General features: G+C 37.5%; 1 protein-coding gene across 20 annotated transcripts in view; it reads left to right on the top strand.

Moving 5' to 3' along the window:
• Window positions 1-14,345, top strand: part of DLG1 (discs large MAGUK scaffold protein 1) — a 167,231-nt gene extending 152,886 nt beyond the window's left edge. For 15 of the 20 annotated variants that reach the window (XM_087740972.1, XM_087740974.1, XM_087740973.1 and 12 more), the window contains 6 exons: window positions 2,048-2,098; window positions 5,155-5,256; window positions 5,507-5,679; window positions 9,187-9,296; window positions 9,674-9,765; window positions 12,569-14,345. In XM_087740972.1, the coding sequence (XP_087597098.1) occupies window positions 2,048-2,098; window positions 5,155-5,256; window positions 5,507-5,679; window positions 9,187-9,296; window positions 9,674-9,765; window positions 12,569-12,675 (635 nt within the window). In that variant the 3' untranslated portion in view covers window positions 12,676-14,345. Of the gene's footprint in view, window positions 1-481; window positions 518-2,047; window positions 2,099-5,154; window positions 5,257-5,506; window positions 5,680-9,186; window positions 9,297-9,673; window positions 9,766-12,568 lie in introns of all 20 variants that reach the window. The other 5 variants (XM_087740989.1, XM_087740979.1, XM_087740990.1 and 2 more) reach the window with 1 other exon arrangement.
• Window positions 14,346-16,401: the final 2,056 nt, after the last annotated feature.

Consider the following 16,401-nt stretch of genomic DNA (forward strand, 5'->3'; position numbering starts at 1 on the left):
TTTCTTCCAGATGATTACACTCAAGGAGAGAATTTATACATGTATATAAAATCCCCAGCGCTTACAATGCTAACGGTGTCATAGACTGTAATTGAAAAGAAACCATTTGGGGGAGGCATTCGTGTTCCCTGAGAATAACACAAAATTGAGCATGTATGGAAGTTGCCTTTGCCTATATGACAAACTGACAAGTTTTAGCCATTTTTACTGACACACCATTAAAACTATCTAACCATGACTGTTTCGCCATAAATTTGCTGCTTTCCTCTCTTCCCCCCGCCCCAAGGTTTTTCTCAGAGCTTGCTTTATTTATGTTTAAAGCTCATTATTGGTACTACTAGTTAGTTTTTTACTTCGTTATTACTGGAGAAGCCCTGATTTTTATGAATGTCATGGATTTGCTTATCTGAATGTGTAATTCCAAGCACTTTTTATTAAAATGATTTTTCTAATTTCTTCTTACTGCTGTCTAATATGAAAGTTATCTTGATTACAGATGAGTACGGTTGTTCAAAAGGTTCATTCTATTAATATTCATTTTTCCAAAGTACTGAAAAGCGGTGACAATATATACTTTTTGCCCTCAATCAGGGGATGCTTTTTACTTGTTACTATCTCTTTAGTAGTTTGCTTAACTAATTTTTGACCTTATAGCAATATGACTTCTTCAAAGAAGTATCTAATTATATGTGAGCTGGAGCTTTCATAGATGAATCAATAGCTGGTGACTCCCTATTCCTCTCCCTAGCCTAAAAAGGGTTCTGAAAGTATATACTGTCCTTCTAAAATCCATTTGCATGAGTAACTTCTTGATATATTAAAATATACAGGTTGCATGTTTTCGTGTCTGTCTTAACGTATTCCTCACTTGCAATAACTTAAAAAATGAAAATGTTCATTCATGTATTGCTGTAGTACAGTTTGAATGCAAATTTATTGCAAATAAGAGAAATATTTCTCTTAATGAAATTGTGAATTTTAGATTTAAAAGATCAATGGTATTTACTATGACATAAAGAATAGATATATAGAAGCAATATATGCATTTATAAAAGCCTTTATCTGCTATCTGTTTCTATACACCTGTGGTATAGCATTGTTATAAGTATGGCTCATGAACTACAAAGAATGTTCCAAAATGACACAAGTGAGTTATTGAAGGACTGTATTTTATTCAAAATTCATAGTACTGTCATATAATTTGAGCTTGTATCTTCAGAATTATAAATTCTTTGCTGTCATGAAGTTAATTTTTAGTGATTCCATTGCAAGAAATCTTACTCGGAGATACCTTGTTAGACTAGAAATAATCTTTTAGAGAGATGGCAACTGAGGTATATTTCAGATACTTTCACTAACATTTAAAAAGCCTGCAGCTGTCAAAGGTCAAAATTCAGTTATTTTAGTTTCATTCACTGCTGATGTGCTTACTGGAGCTGAGAACAATAAAAAGCATTCTTTGTTTTCAAGTTTGTCTTTAAAAATTCATTAATAAAATAACAGTTATTTAGTATATACAATCATAATTTTTTTTTGTCAGAGTGGTTGAAGGTGTTTATATAAATGCCACTTCATGATAAAGTTAATGGAAGATATGTACACCTTGACATACATGATTGTCAGCCCTCTACAAATATAGAAAAATGTTGTTGTAAATGCTGGCTTCAAAGTGTGGGGAATGTTCATGATGAAGGTGGCATTGCCTCTAGCAGTGAATGATAGCATGCATGCATTTCGTTCAGGGAAGCGTGTATAAGAGCATTTCAATAATGCTTTAAAATTCTTCTTGTGCTTGATGTCAGCTTGACATGCTAACATAAACCAGGAAATTATTTATACTGTATGTTTCTTATGCTTTAAAATTTTGTGTTTGGCTTATCTGTGTGATTTTTATAATTCATCGCTCTTGAAAAATGTCCTTCATCAGTATCATTGTGATGCATATTACTGAGGAATGTCTGTATCATTATAGTTCATTCAATGACTCAGTTTAAATATGTTTGTCTAGAAAAAAATACATTGATATGTCTTTGCATTTACATTTTAGGTGGCCAAGAGGAATATGTCTTGTCATATGAACCAGTCAATCAACAAGAAGGTTTGTAGATCTCACTCAGTATAACATAAATATCATCTGAATTATCAGAATGCTTCATGTGCCCTTATGTACTGAGCACCATGACAAACTTCTTCACTTTTGAAATTGTTATCATTATTCAAATGAATAAAGCATAAAGGCATAAATTATTAAATGCAATTGCTAAATTATTTAGTGCACAACCCAAAGGTGTGCTACTTAAAATATCTTATTATGTGTGGTTTACATTGCATAAGGAAAATATCGTATGGTCAACAGTTTCGTCAGAGTGAACCTCAGAAATCATAGTTCTCTTCTCTTTCATATTGCTTTAGCATTCGCACTGTTGCAGTTCCTTTTTACTGTCCCAGCAAAAAGTGTCTCAGTAGATCATTTGTCTATTTTAGTAAGCTTTAATTGAAGTGTCTCTAAAACATGGCAGTCTCCCATTTCTGTATGGGCTTCTTATATGGCTAATTTGGTTAACAATTGCCAAGTGATTTTTTTTCAGGAAAAAAAAATTTGAATGAAATGGAAGTTGATAGGACAAAATATTTTCTCACACTTGCATTTAAAATAAAATGCTTTTCACTGATTTCCAGTGGGATGCTATCATTTCCTTTTCACCTTGGTCCTGATCTTGCTTCACTGTGTATAATAGATACAGAATTTTTAGTGTTCCCTTTCACTGCCACAGGTGCTAATGGCTGATTTACATTATCTAATACATAGCTCATATATTTGTAAATTAATCTGTAAAAGGGATGTCTTTTAGGCATACTTGATATCTGTTACCTAGCAAATAAGGTGGCAGTTGAAGTAAATACGTATCATGTATTTACATGAATTTTGAGTGTCAGGATTTCATTTTTGGTTTCATGCAGTGAGCGGCACGGCCCAGTTGCTCTTAATAGCATTGTGGAACACGCGTGCCTGTATAGACACCCCACTCCAACTTGTTGATTGTCGCATAGGGGCTCCATTTCATCATTAAGCTTCCAAAAGTAGTAAAAATCGTTACACGAGACTAACACAAACTACATTATTTATATCATATAATTTGTAATTTTGGTAGGCTCCAAATAAAATCATGGATGAGAAATGCATGAGTTGAGACCATGCTAGGAATGGGTAGGCCCTCTTCAATGTGCTAAGTAAGCTATGCTTAAGCTACGGAACTGGAGGTTTGTTACCCTCAAATAAGCAGCTGCTGGGTCTGTGTATGCCCACCAGAAGGTCCCACAAAATGAGAAACATCTTTTTAGCTGGCATTAGCTTCCCAGATGTGATAGCTTAATGGTTTAGTGAGAACAATAGTAATACCAAGTGAATTAACACCAAGGTTGAAGAGAAGAGGTGTGAACGAGGCTTTGCACAAGCTGATGGTTTAGTAACTACCATATTGTAAAACTAAAGATTTTAGAGAGCCAAGTGCTTTGGTATTTGAGTACATAACTGTAATTCCCTTTGAGTCTAACATAGTGTATGGGGAAGGCCATAAAAGAACCAGCACCTCATTCCTTTGTTTAAGTGCAGTAATATATTCACGGTATATGTTATCTGCATTTTTCCACTAATTCACTTCCACAGTAATTTTTTTTTTTTAAGAAGCCCAGAGGAATAAAGAACTGTAATGACCAAAATAGATTTAAAGGTGCTTGGATTTGAGACACTAGTGGGCCACCCTTAGTCTTTAGGCAAAGATGTTTATTGTTAAATTAATAGGTTAACAGTTACTGGATCCCAGGCATTCCTTTTATGAATATATTAATACCCCTGAAAGGAAATAGTTCTGAGAGTCAAGTTAAAATGTATTTTATAGGTCAGACTTTATTTAATTTGGACTTTTTTTGTGCAGGAAAGACAGACTGAACCTAAAACTAGAAGTTATACAGCTGAATTATATGCTAATGCCAAGATACTTAGACATTAGACCCCACCTGGAGTACTGTGTCCAGCTCTGGAGTCCTCAGCACAGGAAGGACACGGACCTGTTGGAGCGGGTCCAGAGGAGGGCCACAAAAATGATCAGAGGGCTGGAACACCTCTGCTATGAGGAAAGGCTGAAAGAGCTGGGGTTGTTCAGCCTGGAGAAGAGAAGGCGCCGGGGAGACCTTATTGCGGCCTTTCGGTACTTAAAGGGGGCCTACAAGAAAGATGGGGATAGCCTTTTTAGTAAGGCCTGCTGCGACAGCACAAGGGGTTATGGTTTTAAACTAAAGGAGGGTAGATTTAGACTAAACACAAGGAAGAAATTTTTCATGACGAGGGTGGTGAAACACTGGAACAGGTTGCCCAGAGAGGTGGTAGATGCCCCATCCTTGGAAACATTCAAGGCCAGGCTGGACGGGGCTCTGAGCAACCTAATCTAGTTGTAGATGTCCCTGCCCATTGCAGGGGGGATGGACTAGATGGCCTTTAAAGGTTCCTTCCATCCCAAAGCATTCTATGGTTCTGTGACTATTGTCTTCATGGTTCTTGCCATATAATCAGATATTTTCTGCTTGAACTTAGTTTCCAACCAAAAGCCCTTTATAACCTTATAAAAAACTAAGCTGCTTTTAAAAGATGCTATACTTCATTTTATAAGAGTTTTAGTAGTTACAGAAGCTATATATAGTTGTGTCTTTTCATATATGAGTATTTAAGTTGTAGTCTTAGAGGAAAAGCAGCAGCTTCTCCTAACACAGAACTAGAATTTCACAAACTCTGCTACTGCTTAGGTGCCTCTTTGAAGTGAAAAGATTTTAAAACTTCCTTCTTTTGCTGTTTTCATTAGAATGAAGGATGTTACTTTGTGAAAAGATTTTTTTTTTTTTTTTTTTCCCCCAAAGACTTCGTAATTTAAAACATCTTTGATCCCCCAGGATAGTAACTTGAGAGTGAAGATCTAACATCTTACTGTGACTATGGTATTAACTGATATACATTTTTCAACATGTTTTTCTTCTCTTTAGGAGTACATGCTCGTTTAGGTATTAAAACCATTACCATGTGATAAAGCTTATTTTGCTGAACTGTTAAAAGAAAACAATCATGCTGAAATGTAACTGACGTTATTCCTTTATGTTTAATAGTCAGTTACACTCGACCTGTGATTGTTTTGGGACCCATGAAAGACAGAATAAATGATGATCTGATCTCAGAATTTCCAGACAAATTTGGCTCGTGTGTTCCACGTAAGTCTCAGCAAATACTAGAGCAATTCTAAATGACTTTTTGTGTTAATTTTCTTAATAGACATCCTCTGTATGTTGAGTTAAAAAAAGTTAATATATTGTCTACACTTCATAGAGCTGTCTTAGTTGTCAGTCATCTCATTGCTTGTGACAATTTTGCAGTATAAATGGGAGACTATTTTTGGATATTGTAGGGAAAAAAGTCACTGTTTTTTGTTTTGCTTTAAAAATTACTGGTTTATATTTAAAGATACTACTAGACCAAAACGAGATTATGAGGTGGATGGACGTGATTACCATTTTGTCACTTCTCGAGAGCAAATGGAGAAGGATATTCAGGATCACAAATTCATTGAAGCTGGCCAGTACAATAATCATCTTTATGGAACAAGTGTCCAATCAGTGCGAGAAGTAGCAGAAAAGGTAAATCAGTGCCAGTTACTTTCATTTACTGAGGTGATTATCTGATTGTGCTGACAGGGGAAAAGAGAAGAATGGCAAGAAGCCATTAGGAACCCTCTGACTTTTGAAAGGAATTTGTACAAAACTAGAAACAAAGTGCATTGTCACAAATGCATTTAGGGAAATAATGAAGTTTTGGAATAATGAAAGCATCGTGATTAAATTAGAGGAAAAGAGCAACCATAGCTTGTGCCGTTTTATAAAAAGAAAATAGAGAAGAAATAATTGGAATTATGGGCTAATTAGCCTAGCTCACATACATAGATCAATAACTAATTAAAAATAGTGGTGGTGGAGTCGATTAATACAATGATCTGTTTGATAAAGACCTATGCAGAAGAAAGCTTCTAAAATTGTTATTCTTTGTGCCCTTCATGGATTTAGCTGACAAAGGGAAAAGAGTGAATGTGATAAACTCAGTTTTAGAAAGATATTTTACATAACTAGCACTACATTTTGAAGACTGACTTTACTGGTTTTATCTTGAACAGACTTCAATTAACTATTTCTTGCAAAATCTAAATATTGCTAAATTCAAAGTGAAGTTTACTTGAGCTCTCTGAAAAAGAGTGGGAAGAAGGAAGTGTGTTTCTTAGAGTAAGATGCTTGTTTTAAAGAAAATTTTTCTGTGAAAATTCTTTGCAAATGTTGCACGTTAGGTTGACGAGTGTTGTTCTACTGTTTACAAATATGGTGCATTTACAGTAGGCAATGTTATCTGTATGAGAGAAGAAACAGCTATTTTCTAGGTGGGAACTCGCAAGTGTGAGCACTTTCAGTCTGGACATGCAGAGGGTAAGTGTGGTTAACACGTGTGACACAGGAGTGTAGTCAGTCCTCTGGAAAACAGCATAGACCATTCTGGCAACTGTAATTTACTGGAATCAAAACCAGGGCGAACATGGTGAGATTCTGTGGTTCATGTGATGGAGTTTTCTTTTGCTGTCTTTCTCACCCTATGGAATAGAACCTGGACCCATGGTATATAGCAAGAAAAGTAAAGAAAATAAAATTAATTACAAAATTGTTAAAGTAAACAAACAGTACTTTGTATGGGAGGCTGAACGAAGTTGTGAAATCCTTCATTTCCATCCTAGTCTTGAAATTGGCTGTGTTCTTTTGCCCATCTAGTGGGACTAGTAAGGTACAAAATGATGGTGCATCTTTTATAAACCAACACGAAGAACAAAGTACTACCAGATGTCTCCATGCTATTAAATCTCTTGCACGGGCACCATGGGACTTCGGGTAGATGCAGCAATTTCTCGGTTACAGCTAACGTTATTTTTCTGGGAAACAATGGCCTGTCCTTCAGAACTGGACTTCAAAATCGTGACAGGGCTGCAGACTGGTTGATCTGGGTCTACTCCTTCCTTGTAGTCCTCTCCATCTCACTTAAGAGATGAGTCTCTTCAGTGGGTCTTATTACTGGGGTACAAAAGATGATTTCCAAGTTTTCTATTATGAATTTAGGGGCAGACACAACAGAAGTGACTGCTACTACACCAAAAGATTCAGAAATAGTATTCTTGCAATAGCTTTAAATTGAGGTCATTTGCCCCTGCTTCCAGCTGATCCCTATCTCTCTCATTTCCTAACCTATAATGGACACAGCTAAAGATGCTTTTTGATGTCATTGTTCAGTTAATGTAAAGGGCACTGAGTGCTGTGCTGTGTTGCTCAATCAGATGCAGTGCAAATAAGAACCTAAAAAATAATACTAAACGTTGTTTAAATGCACTGTGCAAAGAGCAAAACAGCTTCCCTGGATGAAAACATGATAATTATATCGTGAAGTACTTGTGTTTCTTTTCCTTGTCTTCCAAATCTTCACTTGAAAGGAATTTTCATATCCTCTTTGGAATCACTAGCAGCTTGCAAATCTCTGTGTCTGAGGCCACTGCTAATGCACATTCATTATTGATTTGGAATAAACTGTTACAGTTACATTCCATAAGGTTCCGTACAGCTACTGTGCTGGCAATCACCTCCATCCTTTGCTCAACATCCTTTGGCACCTGGCATAAATTGTTGGGCCAAACACAGCAAATACCAAGTGTCTTATCCCAAAGAGGAAAATGGACCAGGTAATGCTCTTAATTCTCTATTCCCAGAGCATGTGCCACATTTAAAGAGAAACTATTTGAAAGATGTGGGTAGGTCAGCACATGTAGTAAAACACTCTGCTAGAACATACAAACACTTTTCTTAAATTATACCAGTCAGCATCCAGATCTATGGACTGGATCTGGAAAACAGCTATCATCAGTTGAAAGCTAGTAGATATGTATTGTTCATGTGGGAAGAACACTTCTGTCCCCTTTAAGAATTCCTGACATAAAATTCCATGGTTTCGTTGTGCAAGAGATCAAATGTAAATGATCCTAGGGATCTCATCTGCCAGGAAGCAGAAACGTGTCAGTCATTTCAGACTGCAGTCACTTCCTTGCTCTTCAACGGGCCCTCCTGGAATGATCTCCCAGGAGTTCAGGAAGCGTGTTGTATGATATGAGTAGCCTTTGGTTTTATGGTGCTTGTGGGTTTGTACCCTGGCTCACAGAATTCTGCCATTCACATTGGTCTCCTGCTAAAGAAAAAGCTTTTCTTATTTTAGTCACCTGACAGTGTTTTTCTCTTCCTCTCCCCCCATCCCTTTCTAAAATGGTGGTATGCTAAATTACTCATATGCTACTCAGAAAGGAAAGAAATAAAAACATGTGAGGTGGAAATGAGTGTATCAGAGATGAGAGGAGCTGAGAAACAGAAGACCCTTTGAGATGAGATATCCCAAAGAGCTGGAAAATTGCTTATAATAGGAGAATAGAGGTGGGGAGAAAAGAAGCCCTGCCACATTGTCTTCCAACTGCCCAAGGAACAGTTAGGTTATATTTGTTTCTCAAGAGATTAAAAAAAAAAAAATCAGCCTAAATAAATTGCATTTACCATCTCAAACTTGGCATTCTATTGTGTGGTACCTGGGGGGAGGAGAGTGCTCATATTCGGTTCCATCTAACAATTCTGATGGTGGCATATTTCCCTGCCATCAGAGGTGGTCACTTCCTCAGGTATGCCAGTTAGGTCATCTGGCTCTTCTCTAAACTGCATCTGTGACATGGCCACCTCCAAAGGATCCTCAAATTATTTAAAAAAAAAAAAAAACAAACATTTTGGTGGTGTGGTTGAAGTACAGCTGGTGCACTGGATGATTCTGCATTGTCGATTGGGCTGCAACATCTGGTGGAGGGAGGAAGGAAGAAGGGTCAGGAACATCTCAAATGATGTATGATCCCACCAGAGGAGCATTGTGGGACCTTCTGCCAAAGTGGTGAAATCATAATATCATTGATGCAAATGCTCTACTTTTGTTGGCTTCAGTGGAGACATGTTTTCTCTTCTGAATTATTAGCTATGCATACCTGTGACTTAAACTTTGCTTAGTGCCGTTTTCCCTTCTCTCTCACTTTTTAGGGTAAACATTGCATTCTTGATGTTTCTGGTAATGCGATCAAAAGGTTGCAGATTGCCCAGCTGTACCCAATCTCCATTTTTATTAAACCCAAAGCAGTGGAAAATATCATGTAAGTAAAAGTGAAGTACCTCAGGCTAAATTGCTTGAGACTGTCATTGTATTTGAAAAGCCAGCTGCAAGTTATGCGAAGACAATTGTAATATTTGCATTTTAAACAATATTTAATTTCCTAAGTTTAATTTCTAGGGGCTTTTAGAAGGGACTTTTAATCCAAATTAAAGTGCTTGAGAACAAATGTCATTGTGCTAAATTCCATGCAATATCGTGTCAGAACAGCTCATTCCCACTACAGTCTTTGCTTAGGTGTGTCATTTAGGAGACTGCCTCTTATTAAGGTTAATACTCAAACAACAGTTTAAAACCTTACTTCAAAAGACTCCAAGTATTTTATAGTAGTTTTTAAAGGTATAATTTGTTCAATTTCAGGGAAATGAATAAACGCTTAACGGAAGAGCAAGCCAGGAAGACATTTGAGAGAGCCATGAAACTGGAGCAAGAATTTACTGAACACTTCACAGGTGTGTTTTACGTGGGACTCTTCCCTTGCCAGAGTTGAAACTTTATTGCTTGCTGTAAAATAGTAATTGCCTCACTGCTGACGTAAGGCTGAACTTTGTTTTCTGGCTAATCTGTGATTGTTTTGAGGCATAGAGCCATCTTAGTACCTCTACACTGATTTCAATTTGATCAATTAATTCAATATATAAAAAAATTTACTGGGAGCTTAATTTAGGTTTTAAAAACTGTAAGACTTTCTACCATTTTCCTAGGTGTTGTAATGCAGATGTTTGCTTTTTGATATATTGTACGCTTAAAGCTTTTCATTTGCAGAGCTGAGATTGCCCAGCAAAGCTCCCTGTAGAAAATGATTAATTTCCATTTTTTTTAAAAGCAGGAAGTAAAGAATGATGGTAATTAATTAAGCCTCTGGAAATTGGACACCACAGCATTATGGCAAATCAAATTTGTGTATGCCATGGACCTAACTGTCACAGCAAGGGATGGGCTGCAAGCGCTCAAGCTGTGCTAATTGTTTGCATTGTGGCTTGCAGTAGGAGGAGATTGATCAAATCAGGTTTTTCGGGAGGACAGAAAAGAGCCTTCTCTATTCCTGTCCTAGATAGACACTTGCTCTTTCCCTTGCTGTTATGTTCTCTTTTGCAGTGTTTCAGTGTTTGCTGCCCCATTCACCTCCTTTCTGTGACATGACTCCTTTGCCCAGTTCATTCTTCCACATCTTATGTGGACAGAGCTGTGACTACAGCAGTCTGCTCCGCCTGGGCAGAGGCACAGGAAGGGGTGGTGGCTTCACATGGGAGGAAGACAGAGGAACCAGTAGGCTCCCTGCCCCAGTCTTCCTGCTGCCCTGTTCTCCACATTGTATGCTACCCACACAATGAACAGCTTGAGTCCATCCCTTTTTGTCTGCCTCCCTCCCTCTCTGCTACCTCGCAGCTGTCAGTTTATCCCAGTACTGTATCTAGTTCTCCCACTCTTCCCATAGCTGTTTGTCTGCACCCAGAAAGTTATGGGACTCTCAACATACATTGCAAATTCTTCATACTATAGAGTCCCTTACCAAATGACTTGCAAATGTGCCAGGTTTATTGTTCAGGAAATGAATGAGTTTATTTTAATAGAAATCAATTAAATATTTATTTAGTAGCTGGTATTCTCCCAGTTTCTCTCAGGGCATTATATAGGACACTTTTTCAGGAAACCAAGGGACATAACTCAAGATGTTTCAAAAACCCATGGGCCTTTTTAAGAGCTCTAGTGCTCAGGTGCGTGTTTCTTCTCAGAAGTATAAGGCTTGTTGAGAGAGAGAGCCGTTGTCAGACTTCTGTCCTTGATAATCCAGTTCAGGCCAGAAATCCTTTTCTGAATCTGTTTGAGATACTTGAAGATGTTACAGATCCCACTTAACTGCTTATTTGGAGGCTGCCACCCATGAGTCAGGTGGTAAAACAGGATGTGTGAGCATTCCCTAATCTGTTAAAAAATACCACATCGTGTGGGGTAACGGAAATCAACTTCATCAGCAGGTTGAGTTTAAATAGACTTAAACTTTGCACTGAAGCACATGAAGAGCACATCCATCTTCTGTTTTGAGGGTACTGAGCTTTGGAAGAGGTGTGGTTAAATATAGCTGGAGAGAAGTAAGATGCTGGAGCTTATGGCTATTTGCATTGCAAAGACATTTCTGAATCTTTCTAACGGACTCTTGTGCTGTGAACATTACACTTGAGCTGTAATAATTGAACAGCCTCCTCCTCCCACAGGCCCTGTGACAATGGGCTGCAGATGGGGAGATAGTTTTTAAGAGATGGGAATGATGAGTAGGAATAAAAAGGAAGTAATTTGCATGAAAGCAATGCTTGGAAGCAGCAGTAATATATTAATGCACAAAAGAGTGAGTCTGACCTGCCTCCAAAATTATCTTTCATGCTAAATTTTGTTTCTTGGATTATCAACACTGAGGTGGCAATCCTAATTAAAAAGAAGCTGCTGTCTCATGGTGATTGCATTTTCAGACTGAAGTGTGGTAAGAACAACTCATACTTCATCCTCATTCTCACCAGACCGTACTTTACTCTGATATGTCAGAACACATCCATATTGGCTCCTTTCTAATTATTTTCTAGCCTTGGAGAAAATATATCTAACTTACACCATCTGAATATAAATTGCATTTTTAACTATATAAGGAGGCCTGTTGTCTATAAAACTTGAATCTATTGGCTGGGCAACAAACTCCATGAGTTCCTCCTTGTTTTGGCCAAAAGCAAAGCTAGTGCTAGTAGGTAGAAATCCCAAGGTATGGGATTGCTATGAAGTTTCAGGATCCTTGCTATGAAGTTTCAGGATCCAGCTGAGGAGTTCACTAGTCTGCATTACACTGAGCCAGGCCTCAGACTGACTGCATGAGGGGACAGCCCGGTACTCTGTTTTGCCTTGTTGTGTTGGAAACACATGAAAGTTGGACCAAATAGAATACTGGAGGATGCGAATCGACTCCTAACATGGTTAGGAAATGCAAAAAACACTCCTCAGTTGTATGCGTATACTTGCAGTAAAGGAAAAAACACTTCGTAATCCCAAGCCTCTGAGTAGGAGAGATGGTGCTTTGTGTGTCCTGCAATACCATCAACAACCATTCACTCCAGCCCAGAAACCAGAAATCCCTGTGGGTGTCCGTTCCTTCAGCAATCTGAAATTCTCTTGCCGCTCTGAGAAAAAAGAACAGCTTGGCTTGGAACGTCTTGATTTCTGTATGGAGCTGAGAAGGATGATTGCTGATTGCCACATTATGTTTTGCAGCTATTGTCCAAGGAGACACACTGGAAGAAATCTACAACCAAGTGAAACAGATCATAGAGGAACAGTCTGGGCCTTACATCTGGGTTCCAGCAAAGGAAAAATTATGAAAACAGATTTTTATTTTTCATTTTCTAACTGACATCACCTACTACATCTGACGACTCTAAGCCCTTCCAGTGGAGCCTGCCTCTAGTTCTTTCCAGCGTGGTTCATACCCTAACCATCACATTCTGCAGTTCCCATGATGCTTTACATTTGGTGTCTCTCTTAGTTTAAATAATTTGTATTGTGTGTTGTTGGTTTGCCATTTTTCTAACATGACAGTGGAATGGCCTGACCAGCTATTAGTTTGGGGTGGGGGTGGGAGGGAATTGCTTGGTAAAATTCCTTAATGTTTAAGGGAAAGTAACTTTCAAAGATTTTTCAAAAAAGCTTTATAGACATTCTTTTAAAATTTCATAACAACTGAAAGAAAAGTTGTATTCAAGGAAGTTGTAAATCATGAGTAACTTTGCACGCTTAGCTTTAATAGCATGGTTTGGTCAGGGCAATCAATTTCGGGTTTTATTTTCCGAGTTAAATTCTACTCTCACAGTTGTTTTGGTTTGGGTTTTTTGTTTGGTTTTTTTGTTTTGTTTTTTTTTTTTTTTTTCTTTCCAGGCAGTTAGAGAGAAACTTTCAAATTCTGAGTTAACATTTTCATTAACTCCCATTACTACTCCTCAAGGGATATTCATTTTCATAATTTCATATGGATATTCTTATAATCTATTTTTTCATTTTTTGCCAGTAAAATTGCTAGGGACAAAGATGTGTAATGTTTTTAATCTTCCTCATAAAACACTATTTATAGTGTCTTACAGAAATTGTTTATAGATAATGGTCATCACATTTTTTGAGCCTGAAATATGTTTAGGTGCTAGGAAACCTTGTATTTTTCAGAGGAATGCCGAATTTCCATTGGCAGTAATACAGAAAACAGCTGCAGAGATGGTCATTAGGGCAATGAGAGAGTGATTCATAGCCTAAAAATGTGTGTGTTCTTAGGGGTCAGATTTTAATGACTATTTTACCCACAATAACTGCCTATTTTGTTATAATAAATATATATATATTAAACTTTCTTTAACTAAACTCTGTAACTATGGGAATTATTTTCTTTACATAGTTGCGCACACATATAAATATATATATAAAATATATATTTTTCTTTTACCACCTACTCCTAGCTTTTTGTTTTAAATAAAAATACAAATTAGAATTTACCTTCCTTAATCACAAGAAATCAAATGGGCTATGGTGGCTGGGCATAAAGTCCAGGGAATATTAGTTACAAGAAAAAAAAATACGTGCAAGTTCTCCTCTTTTCTACGGAATTTCAGGTGTTTGTCTCCCCCTTCCCCCCTTTGTACTATGCATGTCTTAACCAAAGGGAGAATTCAGAGTCAACAATGCATTTTATTTTTCTGTACGTGTTCATCTTGGATTGCATAGCCACAGATCTTCCATTGGCAACGCACAAACTTCTGTGCTGAATGTTATGAATACATTGTACCAAAACATGGAACTACCTTCAGTAATGAAATTCTCTAATTCCCCTATTATTTGGTGCCTGCCATTGCTTATTTGAAACTGATTGTTTATGAGAGAGATGTACTTACAGCAGTCACGGGGCAGTCACACAACCAAATTAGCTTTGGTTTGTAAAGAACTATCAACACTATCCATTCCATTTGTTAGAAAGAGGAGAACAGCTAATAAACTTTATTGTACAACATATTTGTCAAGTGTGTTTTTAATCAAAAGAAGAACAGATGTTGTAGCATTTTAAAATAATTGATTCGGACTGTAAATGAAAATAATGTGTTAGAGGAGCACTGGTGACCAGATCGGGGCCAGTGAAGTTATTACATTAAATGCAGTTTTAAACTTGGGACACAAATATCGCTGGTGTTACGTGGCATGCTTATAAAACTTACCGTAAGTGTAAGCTGCTGGTGTACGGCCCAAAATAATTTTTGTTTTTCTAGATGTGTGAAATAGGTGTTCTGTCTTTCTGAGGCTCCTTCTGTCTATGGAAGATTGATGCAACTTTGATAAATAATGTCACAAATTTTTAAAGGAGCTAAAAGTTCACTATAGTCTAACTCTTTGAAAGTCACTGATTATTTGAGGTGTATAGTGAGACATCTTAAAACGGACCAACTTTTAGATCCTTTTTTTTTTTTTTTTTAATCTCAGCTATCAAATCTGCAAACCAAAATAACATATGAGATCTCTACATTGTATACATTTTTATTTTTCCTACCTCTTTTTTTTTTAACCCATCAGAAAGAGAGTTACAGAACTTTTCTCCCAGGCATTTGTCCTGGTGTCACCAAATACTACACTCAGACTGAAGTCCCCAGTACTTACCTTGGACGGTTGTCACACTAGAGTGAAAACCAGTCTCGGATCAAGAAAATCCAAAGGACTCTGGGGTATCTTCTTTGCATTTTTTATTTTATTTGTTTCAGATGTTGCCCTTGAGCCCTGGCAGAAAAGTTGATTCTGGCAGCCCTGATGCTCCTAGTTGACTTGTTTTATCTTGTAATTTTTAGGTTTTTGCATTAATTGCTGTTTCTCATTTTTCCAGTATTGGGTACTGATATATCTTTGATTCTTGGGTACCTTTTACTTTCTGTATTTTAAAGATACATTTTACAATATGTGTACTTGTCTTAAGGCTTCCAATTTAACAACTAGAGTAATTAGGAAATCCAGGTGGTGTTACACTGATGTTTTACCACCCTACTTTTGCTGGCCCAGTAGAGGCACCATGGGTTTTCTTTCCCGCCTGCTAACCCAACTATTTGTAACTGCTGTACAGAAGCATGCTTGATGAAGTATTTGGTGCTCTTTATTATTAAGTTATATTAATTATTTCCTTTGTGGGCATTTTTGCGAAATTATGCTGAAAATCAGGTTAAGAAATTCAATATTTCCTTAAAGCATAGATATTCATAGAATTATGAATAAAATAGGAAAATGAGCTAAATTATCATGAACTGTGCTTGTGTGATGGTTTACAGGGGGCTGCATTCAGAATAGGCCTCCTGTACAAAAAAGCTGCTCCTCTGCCTTCTGAAACTTTCTCGTAAAGGATCAGAAGAATCACAGGAGAGGCCTGGTACCAAATGCATTTTTTATTCATCTTGCCCTTGCAGACTTAAGCAACTGGTGCTAGGTCTGTGCATCAGTCTTGTCATCTATCTATCCATCTATCTATCTATCTATCTATATATAAAAAAAAAAAAAATATATATATATATATGCGCGTAAGCCTTTCTGCAAGCATCAGAGGGCCCAAGAGGTTATTGTGGCCAGTGGGAAGGGCACAGGAGGGCTCTGAATAATGGATCCTTCCAGAAATTTGGAAGGACTCCAGTGGTGCCAGGTCGTTCTGTAGCACTTTAGACAACAAAGGGACAACTAATTCCAGATCGTCTAGGTAGCCAGAATCAGAGTTCAGCCATAAGGTTTTAAGAAGAAGGTCTGGAGGGGTCATGCTCTGTTTTTTGAAGTTCTACACTTGAAATAACAATTAATTGACTTACACTCAGCTCTTATCTTACAGGTGCTAGTAGGTATTAAAGCTAGCAGCCTGGCCAAATTGCTGTCAGGTAGCTAAGTAGCTAACTCCTGAAAGCATCCATGCAACACTACTGGATGTATAGGCTATCTGAAGGATGCATACGCTTGTGTTGTTCGTGCATGCTCTCAGTAGAAGATAGTAAAGACGTGTGCATGGGGATTCACGGCGGTACACAGCCGTTCTTTTTCTGGTAGCTGGG

Source organism: Nipponia nippon, unplaced genomic scaffold (genome assembly GCF_047370975.1).
Source record: "Nipponia nippon isolate SJK-2023a ecotype South Korea unplaced genomic scaffold, ASM4737097v1 scaffold_7, whole genome shotgun sequence".
NCBI lineage: Eukaryota > Metazoa > Chordata > Aves > Pelecaniformes > Threskiornithidae > Nipponia > Nipponia nippon.